This window comes from Chrysochloris asiatica, unplaced genomic scaffold, assembly GCF_000296735.1.
Source record: "Chrysochloris asiatica unplaced genomic scaffold, ChrAsi1.0 scaffold00238, whole genome shotgun sequence".
In the NCBI taxonomy this organism is placed as follows: Eukaryota; Metazoa; Chordata; class Mammalia; order Afrosoricida; family Chrysochloridae; genus Chrysochloris; species Chrysochloris asiatica.
Window position 1 is genome coordinate 229,620 of NW_006408756.1, and position 18,189 is coordinate 247,808.

General features: G+C 51.9%; 2 protein-coding genes across 3 annotated transcripts in view; one reads left to right on the top strand and one right to left on the bottom strand.

The window, feature by feature from the left end:
• PRPF6 (pre-mRNA processing factor 6) overlaps positions 1-7,975 on the bottom strand; it is a 32,908-nt gene extending 24,933 nt beyond the window's left edge. For both annotated transcript variants that reach the window (XM_006873330.1, XM_006873329.1), the window contains exons 1-2: positions 7,864-7,975; positions 6,191-6,359 (exon numbers count right to left, since the gene is read on the bottom strand). In XM_006873330.1, the coding sequence (XP_006873392.1) occupies positions 6,191-6,359; positions 7,864-7,934 (240 nt within the window). In that variant the 5' untranslated portion in view covers positions 7,935-7,975. The remainder of the gene's footprint in view (positions 1-6,190; positions 6,360-7,863) is intronic.
• Positions 7,976-9,530: 1,555 nt separating this feature from the next.
• On the top strand, positions 9,531-13,284 carry SAMD10 (sterile alpha motif domain containing 10). The gene is made up of 6 exons (XM_006873374.1): positions 9,531-9,621; positions 11,308-11,489; positions 11,558-11,729; positions 12,109-12,249; positions 12,860-12,963; positions 13,072-13,284. Exons 1-6 carry the CDS (start codon positions 9,531-9,533, stop codon positions 13,282-13,284), a joined length of 903 nt encoding a protein of 300 aa, XP_006873436.1.
• Positions 13,285-18,189: the final 4,905 nt, after the last annotated feature.

Below are 18,189 nucleotides of genomic sequence, written 5' to 3' on the forward strand. Positions count from 1 at the left end.
AATCATTGCAATGAAATGAAACACGATAAGATGAATATGAAACTCAAGTGGGACAGAGACAAATAAAGATGTATGCAAAACCTTGGAAGAACAGGACTCTGGGATACTGAGATTGAGACATGGTTTGAATGGGGAAAAGGAGGGAAATAATGTTAAAATGCTTGGCTGTCTGTTGAATCTTGGTTTCCCTGGCATACCACTATAAAATACACACTAGAGAGGGAGAGAAAGGAATAGCCAGAAATACCACCATAGAAAGCTTGTAAGCAGTCTTCTGTCTATAATTGATTGGAATACCTAAAATGGGGATACAATGTGCCTAGCGAAGGAGGCTTCCTGTGGAGCCTCTGCATTACACAAGACCATAGGTGGAATCCTGAACAGCATCCAGAATCTTCTGAGGGGAAATTTCCACTTGAAAGGACAAGCAAACCAGCCTGGAGTGGCCAGAAGAACAGAAGATACTTCCTGAAAGAAAGACTGACAGGAAAAAAAACAAAATAATATAGGCAGACCAACAGATTACTACAAGAACAAACAAGTGGCTCTCCCAGAAGACATTAAGGCAAGTGGTCGGGTCCCCCTCAGGGCAAACCCCCTTATAAGACTAAGGCTCAATGGGAATGCATGCTCTGATTGGTGACCACGTTCATCACCGATAAGGGGAAGTGAGGGAAAAACAGCAATGAAGCTGCGAGCTAAGCCCTACAACGCTCAACAGTCTCCTGTGAACCCAGATGGAGACCTGGATGGCCAGCAGTGTGGCAAGTCCAGGGGACTCTTGGACCCAGAGTCAGCAACATAGACAAAGAGGACTAGAGAGGAGAGTGAAGCATCCAGTTGATAAGAAGAGAGGGCACATGCATAAGTACACCCACACTTGCAGATAATACCCACTTGACCTGGCCTCAATAACTGGATGATCAAAGCTCAAACAGAAGAAGAAAGAAGAGGAAAAAAAGAGTAAGCTGATACAATTTGATGAACTTGACCTACACCTATGGATGCAGTAGCTCAAAAGAGGGCACAAATCTTCCCAGCGAGGATCATTCCCACCCCCTCCGTACACAGAGTAGACAGGGATGGGCAACTTGGACATTGGCTACCCAAAATGGGGGGTAGGGGGCACAGAGACAAGAAGTGACTGCCTTACAAGCTTTCAAGAGGGAACCTAGATCCAGAGGACTTGGAGCAAGGTAGAATCTTCACTGAGTAGTAACCACTCTGCCCAGTCAGGGCTGTTGAAAGACGATGAAGATAGGTCTCTTGCAATACAATAGTGAATAATTGTTATCAGGACTGATTGTGAGGGCTGGAAATGTAAAGGTAGACGATTTAGGGCAAAGGGAGGGGAGTGATTAACCTTACAGTCTAGGAGGCAGGTCCCTGGGACCATCAAAAGAGAAGAACGGGAAATGGAACCCTACCCAGAGGAACAGCGATGGAGGCAGTGACGATGACGTGGGGAGCTGGAGCAGCTGGGGACTTTGGGTCCGGAGAGGGAGACGGGAGGTATGCGGACAACCAGAGGGCACGCTTGCGGGGTATAACCTTTGGTTGATGGATGATGTATGAAGGGGATTGTAACCATGGCAAGGAAATAATATTAGACAGGATCAATGTGAAGCTGATGTCCTCCCATGTAAACTATCACATAATTCACAATAAAGCATTAAAAAAAAAAAGCTCATGAGTAGTCATCTATGTGGTCAACTATTGGTCTCTCCCTTTCTGAAGGAAAGAAGAAAAAAAACTGAGGATGCTTGGAAACAATTAGTGAGGTACACACACCATAGAATGGTCAACATTCAAGATCAAAAGGGCAACATTTACCCAAGGGCAAAACTCAGAAGGGTTGGGAGAGGAGGAGGAGGAATGAAAACAAAAAACACTGGGAAGAAGTGAAATAAATGATATTAAGATTAAGGAGTTTGTAATTATTGAAATTAAATGAAGCACATAACCTGTAGAACGTAAAACCAATGATCAGGGAAATCTTAATTCAATTCACAAAAAGCTTTTTTTTAAAGGCAATAAAGAGGACTTTCAGCACAATGGTCAACTAGACAGACGTACAACATAGACCCTCTACAACAAAGGTACGAGAGACCAAATGAAACAGACACAGATGACAATTCTGGCACCCTGAACTTGAGAAGAAAGGTTCCAGGGGTGGATGGAGTGCTTGCTGGGAGAAGAGGCTGAAGAGGGAGAAGGACTGGGGAACGGCTGGCCAGACACGGCTCCACCGTCTTGTGAGCAGTTTTGGCAGCAGAGCAGATTCGTGTGGATGCAGGGAAAGGTGTGAGTGCTTTTTCCCCACACTCCCCAGGTGACCAGAGGTGTGGCCAGCTCCCACCCTCATCCACCACCAGCTAAGATGCTGTTCTCTGGGAGTTTGGAGACTCGTGGTTGGGAGCCACACCAGTGTGAGTTGGGGTCCGCCTACAATGCTTTGGTGCCTGAATTCAACGGGCTCAGTTCCAGAGCTACAAAACCCACAGAGCAACCAGACCTGCATTTAACCAGTCACCCTGGCCCCAGCTGCCCCTGAAACCAGTTCCATCAATGGGCTCCACAAATTCCTTCCTGATTGAGTGCCCTGACCATAGATAACACCAAGGCCAACAGGAAGTCAGTCCATCGAACTGCCACATCCCTTCCACAACCACCTCATGAGTTCCTTGAATTGCACGAGCCCACCAGAGATTTCTCCCTTCTGGGTTCAACAACTGTACTGTTTTAACAAATACAACAACCCCACAATGCCCCAAAGACAAAAGATAGTTTTAGCTCAAAGACACAAGAGAGAATGGCTCAAACAATGATCAAGATACAGATCTAGAAAACATTTATGAGGAAAAAAGATAATAGAACTGAAAAGGAAATCAAAAGAATGATTTTTTGATAACTACAACATAGTGACACAAAGATCAAGGAAAGCAAGGAGAACACAGAAAAAAAAACCTTTAGAATACAGGAAAACAAAACAAGCAGACAAAACAAATGCAAAAGTCTGAAACAGCACACAACTTGCAATGAGAAGATTTCAGAAATGACAATGCATTTGAAAGGGCAAAGGAAACTATTTGAAGGAATGGAAGCTCGGATTAGTGAACTGGAAGATAAAGCTCTCAAAACTAGTATGCTAGAAGAACCATAAGAAAAAAGAATGAAAAATTCCAAAGAAAGTTATGTGCAAACCTGAAAAGGAACAATTTACCGGGGACTGGAATTCCAGAACAGGAAGAGACAATAAAAAGTCCAGAGCAAACTGTCAGAGAGTTGTGGGAAGAAAACTTCCCTGACATCATGAAAGATGAGAAGATTTGCACACAAGCAGCTGAATGAACCCCAAACAGCATAGATCCCCAAAAGCAAATCACCAAGATAATCATAGTCAAACGTTTCAAAATCAAAGACAGGGAAAGAATCCTGAGAGCAGCGCTGGAAAATCTAAAAGTTACGACATACCAGGAGAACCAGTAAGACTGAGCTCTGACTACCCAGCAGAAACCATGCAGGCAAGAAGGCAATGAGATGTCAGTTACAAAATCCTGCAAAGAAAAAAACTGCCAACCAAGAATCATATACCCAGCAAAGCTGTCCCTCAAATATGACAGCAAAATTAGAACATTAAAGGAATTTATAATTACCAGGCCAACTTTACAAAAAATGGTAAACAGTGGTTTTTTGGACTGAGAGCCAACAACAGCAGACAATCCTTGCTGAAACACCACCACCTAGAACTCAAACTAGAGACGGAACTATCTAACATAAAACAAACAAAACTACACTGAAAATAGGGAAGCAGAGAGATCAATGTATAACGAAGTCAACTACAGAGCAAAGAGAGAGAACAGTACAGATACAGAACTTCTAAATGGCAAAGAAGTCAAGTCGATTTCAACATAAAACAGACCGTTTTAAGCAAGGAAAAAAATTAATAAATTACAGAGTAACTTCAAAGAAAAATAATACACCTGCACATCAAAATAAGAGGAACATCAGAAAGATTTAGTAAACATTAAAACAATAGAAATGAAAAGAAAATCCACAAAATGAAGTCAGCAGAGAATATTTTGTGGAACAAAGAATCCAGCAGTTACACACACACACACACACCCCAGAAAAATGACAGCTATCAATTTATACCTACTGATAATTACACTGAATATTAGTGGATTAAATAATGTGCCAGTCAAGAAACATAGAGAGCAGAATGGATAAGAAAACAAAATCCTTCAATACGCTGTCTTCCATACACATTATCAAAATGACTGAGACAGCGTAATGGCCCTCAACAGAAGAATGTTTAAACAGACTTTGGTCCATGCACACAATGGAATACTACAGAACGGTGAAGAATTATGACGATGCTGTGAAACACCTCACAGCGTGGCTGACATTGTACGAAATGGAAGACACTGTACTAAAATGAAACTGGCCAATCACAAAGAGACAAATATTGTATGGGCCCAATGTTAGGAAAGTTAAAACAATAATCTATACTGGTTACGGGAGATGGAGGGAGGGAAAATTATTCATGGGTTAGAGGGTAGTGGTGGTGGTAAAGTGCCATGGAGTCAATTTTGACTCATAGCGGCCCTGTACAGGGTTTCTGAGACGGTAAATATTTATGGAAGCAGAAAGCCTCTTTCTCCCACGAAACTGCTGGTAGTTTCAAACTGCTGACCATGAGACTAGCAACCCAGTTTGTAACCAACACATGTTAATGGGTGACAGGACAGGCAATAGACAACAAAATGGAGGTTGGCAGAAAAAAGATAAAAGGTAGCGGGAGACACAGGGAGGAATGCAAGAGTTTACAGTAAATAGAGGTAAACACTGTAAGCTGTTTGCACATGCAGGGAATTGCAACCATGTAATAAAGCAAAATATATGATTTGTTGAATGTAAAACTGATGGTCTGCTCTGTAAAACCTTCATTCAGTTCACAATAAAAAGTTGGGAAAAAAGGCAGTAAGAACCCTCAAGTATTTAACAAAGCCTTTCTTGACATTTTCAGTTAAATAAATAAAAACAACTGATTATAACTGAGTTAATAATACGACACCTACTCCTCACTTGGAGTCCTGGTGTGTGATAGACTGCAAGGTCAGTTAGAACCGCAAGGTCGGTGGTTCAAGCTCACCAGTGGCTCCTCAGAAACCCTATACAAGGTTGCCATGAGTCGGAACTGATGGAGTAGCTTTCAGTCACGCTAACAACTCCTCGCTTATCCACTATCCCGTAAATCCGACAAATTCAATTTAGAGCCATGGTAAAATATATACATATTTGAGCACTAATGACATACACTTGGCAGTAATGAACACTAACTGTGATTAAGGTTATGTGTCAATTTGGCTGGACCATGATTCCCAGAGGTTTGGCAATTACGTAATGACATAACCATCCTTCATTTTCACTTAGCATTGATTTTCACGTTAACGACCCCGCGTTTGGGCCTGACCATGTTATGTTGCTACGTGAGATATAGGCATACTGTGCTGATGTTAACTTGCTGGTTTCAAGAACTGCAGCAAGGTAACATCGTACATTAACATTAGGGAAGGCTCAGAGACAGGTAGATGTGAATTCTCTGTACTTTCTAACGTTATCTCAGGAGTCCTGGGGTGGTGCTGTAGCATAAGCACTAGACTAAAAGGTCAGTGTGAATCACAAGGGCAGCAGTTCAAACTTACTAGCCTAGCCGCTTCTTGGAAACCCTTTACAGGGTTGCTGGGAGTCAGGATTGACTCGACAGCACTTAACAACAACATTAAATTAAAATTAAGGCTAAAAAGTTAAAATACTTTCCTCTCACTGAGGAAAAGATACCGCCTGCTAGAACATGCCTAAAGAAAACTTCAACCGTCCAAAGGCTAACACCCCATCAGCTAAGAGGTGAGCACAAAAGCAAAGGTGTCACCCCAAATCCACTCGGGTAAGTTTCAGTCACTAATGTGCATCCGAGATGCCTGCGACTACCTGTGAGGGTCTCTTCTGAAGACACAAGAATGCACACTTAGGCAAAACTCTGCTACCCCTTACACACTGCTGACGGTGCCTATGAGAAACGGAGATACTAATGCACAAGTGCCACATCAGACAGCACAACAGGGCCAAGAAGGCGGCCAGCCCTTCAGGGACTGGCCACAGAGCCATGGAAGGCACCACACCTCACCTCATCATAATTGGTGTCATTCAGGTCCTCATCGTCATCATCCGCAGCTTGGTTTTTCTTCATCTGGTCCCCAACAGTCCTCTTGCCTGGTGGAGCATGGCGGTCATCCACAGGGTCATTTGCATCCCGGGCAGGCCCAATGTCCGACCGGGTGGTAAAGCCAGTAGCACTGCAGGAGATCCCAGGACACCATTGAGTACTGCCCACTGCCACAGCTGAATGACTACTCCTGTGTCCTCTTCTCGGCCCGAGGTCATCACTTTTCTAACACTTGAGAAACCGCCCAGAGATCCTGGTGTGGTCAGCTAAGCATGGCCACTTGCAAACACACTCATGTGCTCACCCCTCCATGTGATGGACCCTCCAACCAACACTGGGCGCTACCAAGGAGACCTCATCTCACCCAAGGCATCATGTTCTCCCAATTTCTAACCACACATTCCCAACAAGCTGCAGACCATCTCCACCTACACTTGCCAAGACTGCACTCCTCTCCTTGTGCCAGGCACCCTGCTTCAGCTGATGGCTACACGCGGCATCACCTCTGCCTTCCTCCCACCTTCCCCAGCCCCATCCAATCTGTTCCTAGTTCTTTTGATTCTACACCTGAAGTATCTCCTCACCACACTGTATGGACCCAGCTTACTTGGGTACCCAGCTGATCAACCACTTAGCACCAGCCTTCCACCACTCTATTGCTCCAACCCAGACTTGGCACACGGACACATCACTGTGTCTCCAATGCCTACTCCAGCTCTAGTGTGGCAGGCCCTAAGAAACCTCATGATTCCCTTCCATTCATTGTCCTTTCCACTCATATGGGTCTCTGTGCTGTTCCATCTCCCTCCCGCCACACACTATCAGTCTTTCTCTATATCACGATTCTGCATCTCTCAAGCCAACTCTCCTAAACTTGGATCAAAGGCTACCGAGTTCCCTGACCTTAGAGCCCTGGAGTTCTCAACCTGTCCCTATTGATGTGGTGATTCACTCTAACATCTCAATTCCCCTAGTAAACTGGCAGGGCCTCTGTGGAAGAGTCAACATCTCAGTCTTGTGTGCACACCACAGATTCTTAGCACCCACAACAGAGAAATGCACTGGCTTTCTGAATCAACTGAATAATCAAAGGGATCATGACCGCTCAGATATCCAACAAGCCGAGGTGGCCTGTCTGTGTTGCAGCACAGGTGGGCCACCTTGGATTGGAGCTGACACCGAACCAGCAGCTTGCGATGACTTAGACCAGAGGGAGAAAACGAAGCCAGGAGCGGACCACAACAGGGGCCCGACCACCTTGTCCACCGAGGAAAGGCAGTAGCAGCAGCAGGAATGGGCCTGCCGGGCCGTGGGAAGCCAGTCCCGAATTCCCGCTCCACGTCGGAGATTCGGCTACTAGACTAAGAACGGGCTCAAATATGTAGCTAAGCCCCAAGGCGCTCTCCTGAGGCTCCCACAGGGGGCCAAGTTGGTGAGCCAATGACACCCGTCTTCCCTGCTCTATCTGCTTCAACCCGGACTAGGTCCTGGCGCCTCCAGGGACAACAGCACCGCGGTGGGCGGGCCGGACCCCTCGGCACAGCCCGTACGCCCAGCTGCGGCCCGGAACGCCTCCCGAGCGCGCTTTCCTCCGCCCTCGCGGCCCCTGGCCGGCCCCCGAGCCCAGGCCTCACCCTCGGCCCAGCCCTGGCACGTAGCCAAGCGGGGCGGGCATGCCCAAGAACGGCTTCTTCTTCTTGTTCATGGCGTCCGCGACACCGAAGGCCGGGCAAAGAAGAACTGAGGATGCGGCAATAGCAAATAAGTCGAGAGCCCGGCGGCCTCAGCGAAGGAAGCGGACGCAACCTCACGTCATTCGCGCCCCGGAAGCAGAGCGCGCCCTCTACGCGAAGGTCCGCCCATCAGCCTCTTCTCTGCGAAGTTCCGGAAATAATGCTCGGACGGCATCCGGCCGCAGTTGCAGGGCAGGAGGTGCGGCATGCGCATGCGCGGGAGCGCCTATTTGTGGCGAAGTGGGCAAGGTCTGGTGCCAACCAAAAACCAAAGCTTCTGGCCTTTCGGTTTATTTTGTTTTCTCGGTGTGGTTCCAGAGGAACAAGACTCTCAGGTCCCCTCGCTCTGAGCCGGCCCAGCCACCCTTCTGAGTCACCTTGGCCGGACTGCCTCAACCACACCTGAGCGGAGCATGTAGACCTGCAGGGCTGTGATGTGGTGGGGAACCCTGTGTGCACACTGCTGCTCTGGACCTTGGCGCCAGATTGTTGGGCCCCAATAGGATCAGTCCGTAGTGGTCAGCACAGTCCTTGGTGGCCCCCACCCACGCCCTACACACCTCCCAGCTCCCCCCACTCCCTGATTACTGTACTGAAGTCTGCAGTTCCCAGCACCCCTCAATGGAGTCTAATTTACCAAAACAAATACGAGCTGTGGATAGTCACATCAGCATGTGTGAGCGGGACCCAGACACTTGGGTGAATTCCTCGTAAGTATTCACAATGCGTTGCGAGGCTTGTGTCCAGGTCTGATTTTGTGTACATGCATGACTTTTCATGAACATATGTGACCAGCCTTCTGAATCAGGCGTTCCCTGCTCCATCCCACCCAGTATATCTTTACTGGTCGTTCCCCACCGCAGACTAGTCAGTCCCTCCTGTTACTGAGCCTTGGACAACATCCAGTCAGACTTTGGAGATACACAGGGAAGGGGAAAGACGCCGAGTCCTCCGAGCTCCTTGAAATGGAGGTGCCACAGACCAGGCTGGCATCCCTGGAGGAGCAGGTACCCATTGGACAAAGACCCGGGGAGAGGGCTGCAGGACAGCGCAGCTGGCTTAGCAGCCTGGCTAAGCCAGCAAGCAGTGAGGGAGGGGGCGTGGCTGGGAGGGCTTGGTGGGGAAAAGTCCAGAGAGGCAAGTACTGCCCCCTACCCTCACCCCCCCCACACACAGGGACTGACATGTCCTCATGCTTCCCACTAAGAGGTCCCCCCAGCAGACGTCCGCCCCCGGCAGGTGCACCTGGACACAAATCCCTGGAGCCGTAGGGAAGTGCACACTGCCACCCCAGGCCTGGTGGAGCCCCCTCTGTACACGCAGACCCGCGTGCGCGCCGCCACACCTCGGAGCTCCCGGAGCGCGCCCGGCGCATAGGGCTTGGCGGGCAGGTGCCTCGCCGCGCAGACTCGCCGGACGCGGGGACCAGCGCAGCCGCCGGGACCTGCTCGGCAGAGAGGACCGGTGCGGAGCGGGGCGGGGCGGCTACGCACGTTCCCGGCGCGGCCACACAGCCTCCTTGCGCTTGGCGAGGGGCGTGTGCACGCCGCCCGGGACTGCGGGGACCCATGTTCACGGAGCTGAGGTCCAAGCTGAGCCCCCCGCGAGGCCGCGCTGGGGCTGTGCGCACCGGCTTCGGGGAGCGCCGGGATGTGGACGGTGAGCAGGGCCACCGCGGCTGGTGGGGTAGGGGTGAGAGGGGAAGGCGGCCCAGAGTGGCTGTGGCCCGGGCGAACATGGTTCCGGTGGCCTTTGTCCTTCGCAGGAGGGGAAGGGACCCGCCGGCCTCGGGCCTTTGGGGGTCAGCGTGCCTTTGGTTTGGCTGGAGGCCCGCAGGCGCTCCTGTCCTCGCGCTGGCACCGCACTGGGGTCACCTTTTTCTTCGTGAACATAAAACTCTTCTGAGCTGGGACAGCTCTGACATTTGGCTAGGAGGGACCGCCCAACCCTCGGACAGGCAGACGGACTGACAATCAGGAACCCTCTCCAGAACAGGAGCAGGAAATGGGCGAGGTCGGCAGGCCGAGGCAGGTGCGTGCAGTCCGAGGCATCTGACTCTGGAGTGACTCCCCGGGAGCTTGCCCGCTGGGCCAGACTGTAAGACCCTGATCTAGCGCCTCTCCTGGAGGGGCCAAATGAAAAATACAGCTTTTCCATGTTACTAAAAGGTACCCTGGGGCAGTAATCACACCAAGCACACTCTCCTTCCACCCCCAAATCTCAACTTAAGTCATGTTGCTGTTGTTAAGTGGAGTCGGTTCTGACTCATTAGCAACCCAGTATAGGGTTTCCAAGGAGCGGCTGGTGAGTTGGAATGGCCGACCTTCTGGTTTAAACCAACCTTTTGGTCCTGTGTGTATCGTACAATGCCACACCAGGTCTAGGGATTTACAGTCTCAGAAAGCTGCAGGAAAGAAGCAAGAAACTGAGGTTAGGGTGTGTGAGTTTTCCGTATTACTGAGCCCTCCTGGGTAGGATCTGTCCGAGGGAGAGGAGGAGACTGTGTCAGTGGAAGGGAGGGTCTCTCTACTGCTGGGGGTGCTCTGGGACAGGGCTGGGTGCCCTACCCTCTCTACCCGCCTAGAGTCTCCATCCGTTCATTCCCTGAGTTACCCCTTCTGTATACCAGCCTTCTTGCTGGGAACAGGGATCCCTCTGAGTAGGAGGAGTCCCATGGAGGTGTCTGCCTGCCCTAAGCTCACGTAGGCTATGATTCCGGAAATGAATGGGGTGCTAAGGCTTGAATACCCTGCCATTGGTGTGGAGAGAGGGCTCGCTGAGCACCATGTGGTTCCCGAGCTGGGGAAAGCCAGCACATGCCCAAACCACCCACCAGTGCTGTCCAGGCAAAGGACAACCCAAGTGGAGGCAGCTGGCCCAGCAGGAAAGCCCATAATGTTTGTGGGGCCTGCCGGCATGGCATTCAGACTCCTTGTCAGTGAGCTGTTGTTGGCAAACCACAGTAGGGGTAGTGTCCGGGGAGCCTCCCTGACGCCTGGGGCCAGTCTGTCCCTCCAGTCTTGTGGGCCTGTGCGTGACACGTGTGCCAGCCCAAAGTAGAGGCGACTGTCCCAGGATGGGCCCCAGCCTGGTGAGCGAACTTGACCTCCCAGTGAGCGTGCTCCCCAAATGTGAAACATAGGCTTGGAAGGGGCAAAGGGGCGGCTGTCTCCAGCTCCTCTCTTGGACCTGTGGGACCCACAAGGCTTCGGCACCCTTCCTCTTGCTTTTGGGGGCATGGGAGCCCACACTGAGGGAGTGAAGATGTGCTGGGCACGGAGCTGCCTTGTAAGGTAAGGGGCCTCTGGCCTTGCCTCTAACCGCCTACTGACTCCTGTACCTCAGCTACTGCCCACTTCAGCTTCTGCCGGACCTTCTTGGAGCACACAGTGTCTGCTGAAAGCCTCCCCTACCAGCTGCCACGGACACCAGGCACTAGCCTCACGTGGCACGACGCCCGCAGCCAGAGGGCAACCAGCAGCCGGCCAGTCAAGCTCCTACAGCAGCCGGGCTCGGAGCCCCCCCAGGTATGCCCGCCTGCCCCTTAGCCCATACCTTCCTGCCCCACCCTTTCAACACTGCCTACTCCCCACAGAGCCGGCTATACGCTGACCACTATGGCCTGTACCACACAAGCCCCCCACTGGGTGGTCTGACCAGACCCGTGGTCCTGTGGAATCAGCAGGACGTGTGCAAGTGGCTCAAGAAGCATTGTCCCCACAACTACCTCGTGTACGTCGAAGCCTTCTCCCAGCATGCCATCACTGGTATGTGCTGGGGAAGGGGCAGTGGGGAAGGGGCCCTGGAAGGAAAGGTGAGTGGGGGTTTTTCCTGGGGGAGTAGCTACCATACCCCAGGTCACTGGGGGGAAAGGTGAGCAGTGAGAAGGGTCTCTGTCACGTCAGGGCACGCTCTCCATCCTTTTCCTTCTTCTGCCTCTTGCACTGTAGCCCTGTCTACCTTTCTGTTTCTGTCTTTCTTGAACTCTCCCTCTTTATCTCGGTCTTTTCTTGTCTCTTTTTCTGTGTGTCTGTCTTTATACTTATCTGTCTCTTCCTGTTTGTTTTCCCTCTCTCTGTCTGATTCTTTCTCCTGTTCTCCATGCCCCCTGCTGACCTAAGGCCCTGCTTCACTTCCCACACGCAGGCCGGGCCCTGCTGCGGCTGAATGCAGAGAAGCTGCAGCGCATGGGGCTGGCGCAGGAGGCGCAGCGGCAGGAGGTGTTGCAGCAGGTGCTGAGGCTCCAGGTGCGAGAAGAAGGGCGGAGCCTGCAGCTACTAAGCCAAGGTCAGTGAAGTGGAGGGGGGGGGGGCTGGAAACTTGGGGGAGGGGGAGCTGTGAGGTTGGAGGATGACCCAGGGCTGGGGGGGCGGGACAGTAGGTGAGGTCAGAGCTGCTCTCCTGAGACCCCCACTTCTCTCCCATGCCTGGCCACCCCAACAGGTTCCTTCAGAAATGTGTCCTAGCTGCTGCGAAGGCTGGACCCCAGACCTCAGCACTGTGACCAGACCCCCGCCAGGATGAGGCAGAGCTGGACCCTGAGGATGCCCCTGGGGAGAGGCTGGACCAGGGGTGCCCCCACCCACCCGCTTTGGCCGGGCACTGGAGACCATGACGTTGGCTGCTGTGCCCTGGGTGGAGAGAGCAGACCTGGTACTGCAGTGTGCCACAGGTGGTCCAGTGATACTATCTATTTATAGCCCCTTCACCCCATGACGACAGTCTCCCTGCCTGCTGAGTCCCTCCTGAGGTTCCCTCACCCTCAGGTCTGTCTATTCGTCTATCCCCCACCCCCTGGGCCCTCACTAAAGAGAAACAGACTGTGACTGCCCCTCTGTGAGTGCCATCCGCACAGAGCTGGAACAACCTGGGCCAGGTGCCCTCACACACCCCATAGGAAGCCCACTGGCACATGTGAAACCAAGGCCTCAGGTCCAGGGAATGCCCCGGACCCCTGGAAAGTGGCAGATGGAGCCCCAGGCTGCCCTGACTCCACACCCGGTTAGTTGGGACCCAGCCCTCTGGCCTTGGCTTCTAAGTCCTTTGTTTCCCAGTACCTAAAGGCACCTTCAGGCACAATGAAGGTGGGTGTTCCCCTGACCTTCCCAGGAAAACCTGGATTTCCAGAGTCACCTGTCTTCCCAGAACCTAGCCCGGGTCTGCTGGTTTGGGGCTGGTGCTGCCTGGCTGAGGGACAGCAAGGGGCAGGGGACCTTGACAGCCGTACCCCCTGCTCCTCTGCCTTCTCTCATGCCCCTTGGGGACTCAGAAAATCTCAGGGACCATGAGGCTGAGCCCCCAGCCCCCTCCCGTATACCCTGAGCTAATCATCCAAGGCCCGGTGTCCCCACCCGGCCCATGTCTCTGCCATGGGGAGTCCCTCGTCCTGTTTCTAGAACCCTCCTGTTTCCATCCCCTTCTCTCTCTCTGTCATGCAACACCCCCACCCCTGACTCTTGTTTGTCTCCCTTGTTCTGTGCTCACTTTTTTATATTCTGACAAAAGATCAGAAATAAACTTGGTTCTCAAGTGGCCATGTGTTCAGCATGGGGAAGAGGGGTGAGGCACACCTCAGCCACCAGGGGGCAGCGGTGGCTGCCCATCCATCAATGGGGTGAGTTCATGGAGGCAGACCCAAATGGGGCCTTGTGACCCAAAAGACCCGTGTAAGGGGCCTGAGGACATGGCCACCCAGAGCGGAGCATGAGCTCCCTGGGACGTCCGAGGAAATAACCACAGGCTGGTCCCTGAAACAACTTTGATTCCTGGAGAAGTCACCTGCCTCTTGCAGCTCACAGTTGAGTTCGGCAGTTCTGGTAAATGTAGCAGCTCCTCTCTGCCTCACAGCCCTGTCTCATGTCTCCTCTGTCTTAAATCTCCCTGGCCTGTCTTATAAGGACACTTGCTCTCTGATTGTAGAGCCTACCTGCATGATCTGTACAAATGTCATCTCCAGAGCCTTTGCTTCATCACTTACCAAGTACAGTCAGGCTCACGGGATCCAGGGAATGAACTCAGACTTCTTTTGGGGGGCTTTTCCCAGTCTTCTTCACAGAGCAGCACCCTGATAGAAGACGCACAAGGATCACACCACATCCCTGACACACAGCAACCAGACACCATGCAAGCAATAATGCCAAGACCACATACCATGGTCTACATACACAGATACTCAGACACCATGGCATTAGGAGCCAGGTCTACACAGCACACCCAGCACATAGAAATACAATACCCTACGAACAGACATAGCCTCCCAAGCATGCTAGTATGCATACAAACACAAATTCTGTAACAGTCTTACTACACACAGACAAACAATAAAGAGCCTGTCCCTTTACACACACAATGCCCAGACACAGGAGTTAACATTCAGGCAGAAACTAGCCTCCAACACCCAACAACTACAGCCTGAACACATCACATACACGATCACGTGTACACTCACACCCCAGACACCTTGATGTCAAGACACACACACCACAGCCTGGCTACATATGATGGGGCTTCACAGAGTTCTTGGAGAAATGGAATTTAGATACCAGAATTTTCCACCAACTCTTTAAAGCCCTTTCATATATGTTAAGAATCCAAATAATGGCATACATAGGCAGATACACACATACCTTGACCTCCAGCCACCTCAACACTACCAGACAGACGGACAGACATCATTCTCCCCTATGGACATCTGACACACATGGAGACCAGACACCAGGTGATGGATGTGTACGCAGATGCAAACACATCACACAGACATAGACACACAGTGAGAAATGACAGGCTGTACACTCTTCAGGGGCCAACACTGACCACTCCTTGGGGTCCACACAGGTCATAACCACTGGCCTTTCCCCCTCCCCTGATCTCCATGGAAAGGCTAGAAGCACTGACCTTGCCGTCTTAACTCCCACCTCCTGTCTTTGCCACCCCCCAACCCCAGCCCCGCATCCTCTGCCTTGCTACCCTCTAGCCTCTCGGGCTTGAGAGCTGTGTGGTCTGAGAGGGTCCCTTTGAGGAAAGGTGGACTCCATGTCTATCACATCTCTGCCTGTCCCTCACGATTGTATATCTACTATAGGAGGGACAGAGATGTAGGCAAGGCAGTGTCCCTGGTCATCTGTTTCCAAACCAGCCATTCCTGTCTTATTACACCAATTCAAGGAGCCCAAAATGCTTGGGGAATGCAAAAAGGAGTATTCAAGTAAATTTAACCCAATTGAACTGTAAAAGTAATAGATAGACCAGGTTTTTCCCAAAGTAGCATGTTGTCTTAGTGCACATAGCACTGCCATGACAGAAGTAGCTCTCAGAGTTTGTTGTGTTGTGTGACGTTGACTTGGTTCTGACTCCTAGTGACCCTGTAGAGAGTTTCCGAGCCTGTAGGTCTAGGGGACTAGAGAGCTTTCTACTGAAGAGCAGCTGGTAAATTCCAAGTGCTGACCTGTGGTTGGCAGTCCAATCCCTAACCCACCCCACTACCAGGCTCCTGGTCTCATAGTGTGTTGGTGTTTAAGTACTGTTGACTCTGTTCTGACTCATAACAACCCTATATAGGGTTTCTAAGGAGTGGTTGCTGGGTTTGAACCACCAACATTGTGGTTAGCAGTCTAGTGCTTGTCCTGCAGAGCCACAACAGGATTCATATTGTAGGACGCTAGAAACTTATGGGGAGGTTTGTCTCCTTTCAATATTTGTACACTTGGCATTCCTGGAGATTTCCATGTTGCTTGGCATCAGTCTTCCCCTGGTTCTCAGCACATGGACCCTAGGTCCAAAGGATGAACTTGGCTTCTGGCTCTTCTTGCTTCATGGTCCTGAGGTCTCTCTGCTCACTTCTCTCTCCTTTTATCTCTTGTACATAAAAGGTGATGTGAGCACACCTCAGGGAAACTCCCCTTATATTGGATGAGGACTGTGCCTTCAGTAAGGATGTTGCATCCCAATCTTACAACTAATTAACTAATGACATCACATCCTGTGGAGGATGGCATCATTTCAAAGCTGCCAAAGCACTGAGAAACCTGGTCCAGCCAGACTGACACATATTTTAGGGGGCAGGGGATACAGCTAAACTCATAACATACAAGGCTTTAACAGTGTTAGCCACTGCTGTTAAGGCCATCCCAACTCATAGGACAAAGTAGAATGTTTCCGTAGGGTTTCCAGACAGTGAATATAGGCGCAGACAACTTATCACTCTCACACAGAGGAGCTGGTGGGCTCCAACTACCAACCTTGTAATTAGCAGCCCAATGCTTAGCTCACTGTGCCACCAGAGCTCAACAGTATTGTTGTTGTGTGCTATCAAGTCGATTACAACTTACAGGGACCCTGTATTGGGTTTCTGAAGAGTGATTGATGGGTTCGAACTTCCAACTTGTATACCAGAACTCAACAGTATTATTGTTAAGTGCCACCGAGTAACTTCTGACTCATAGTGACCCTGTATAGGGTTTCCAAGGAACTGCTAGTTAGTAGTCAAATGCTTATCCTACAGAAGCACACCAGGACTCCTCAATAGGACTGTTGTTAAGTGCCATTGAGTCAGTTCTGACTCATAGTGACTCTGTATAGGTTTCCTAGGCTTTACATCTTCTCAGGAGTAGAAAGCCTCATCTTTCTCCTGCTGAATGACTGGCAGGCTCGAACATCAGACCTTGTGGTTCACAGTCCAGTGCTTATCATATGGAGCCACCTTGCTTTCCCCTCAATAGTATTGTTGTTGTCATTATTAAGTGCCATCAAGTTGTTTCCAACTCATAGCAACCCTGTAGACGGTTTTGGAGGAGAGGCTGGTGAGCTTGAAATGCCGACCTTTCGGTTCAAACCCATCTTGCAGTCCAGCGCATTAACCCCGAGCGCCACGGCAGGAATCTTCAATAGTATTAAGGGCCATAGAATGAAAACCTGAAGTCTCCTCCCTCCTGACACATGAGCCCACCCCCCCAAGTGGACTCTGTGAACAAGTAAGAATAGTGCTCCAACTACTTCCCTAGGGCCCTCCACCTGCACTGGGGTGTCCTCCCTCCCCCAGGCTCACCTCCAGACCCATGTATTGCCCAGCGTTGCCCAGCATTGCCCCCAAAGGTCCATGGTTTGTGGTCAGGGGAGCTACGAACTGACTGCTTGCCTAGGACCATCCCCCCAAGGTAGGGGGAGTCTGGTCCAAAGGCAGTGACCCCCAGTACAGTTACATGGCCTTGAGCAGACCCAGCCTCGGCAGGCCCCTTCCAGTGGTGGTCAGAGTCAGAGATGGACAGATTGCCAGTCCAGAGCGCACTACTTGTCCTGCTCTGCTGGTTCCTCTGCCAAGGCCCCTATGGTCAGATCAGGATTCTGAATACGATGCCCCACCCTCCCTGAGCCCAGCCGCTCTGGAGGAGCTTCATTCTGTAGGCACTGGGCTTGGCCAGCTCCCTGTGTCCTTGTCGTGCCTCAGTTTACCCCACTACCCGCACACTGCCTTCTTCCCTATAGCTAACCACTTTGCACCAGAGGCCTGGCCTTTAGAATTCGCGATGAGCCCGAGAGAGCAGGGCAGAACTGGTGGGCCCACCGGCCCCCTCCCCCTCTTCTCACTCCCACTCAAGCCTGCCCCCTCCCCATCGCCAAACGGCGGCAGGAATACCGCGAGAGTTTGCTTCCCTCGCTACCCTCCCCCCCCCCCACACACACACATACACACACACACACACACACACACAGTAAAACTGTCAAAGGTGGGAGGGGCGGGAGCGCGCATGTGCGCAGCGCGGCGCGCAGCCTGCGCCGCCCGACCCCGGCCCAGCGACCGCGCTCAGCGACCTGGCCCTGGCCCTGGCCCGCCGTATCGTGCCGCTGCAGGTAACCGCCCCGTCCCGTGCGCCTGCCCCGCTCCGTCCGCAGCCCCAGCCAACCGCGCCCCGACCCCGACCCCGCGCGGCCCGGGCGAGGCTGGCCCAAGCCCCCGCCGCTGGCCCCCGCCGCCGTCGGGACCCCAAGCCGACCCTGCGCCCCGCGCCCCGCGCCGTGCGCCGTACTCCTGCTCCTCCTTCTCCAGAAAAAGTCGCCATTTTGGTTCACTGCCTTCGCCCCCCCCTCCCCCTCTGGGCGCCTGTGATCGGCCCTTCCAGGGCCAGACCGGGGCCCCGCGCCCAGCGTCTGCGCCCCGCGCCGGCGAAGGGCGGCAGATGACAGGTGGGTGGGTGACGAAGCCAAGCCGCCAGGTGCACGTCCCTGACAGGC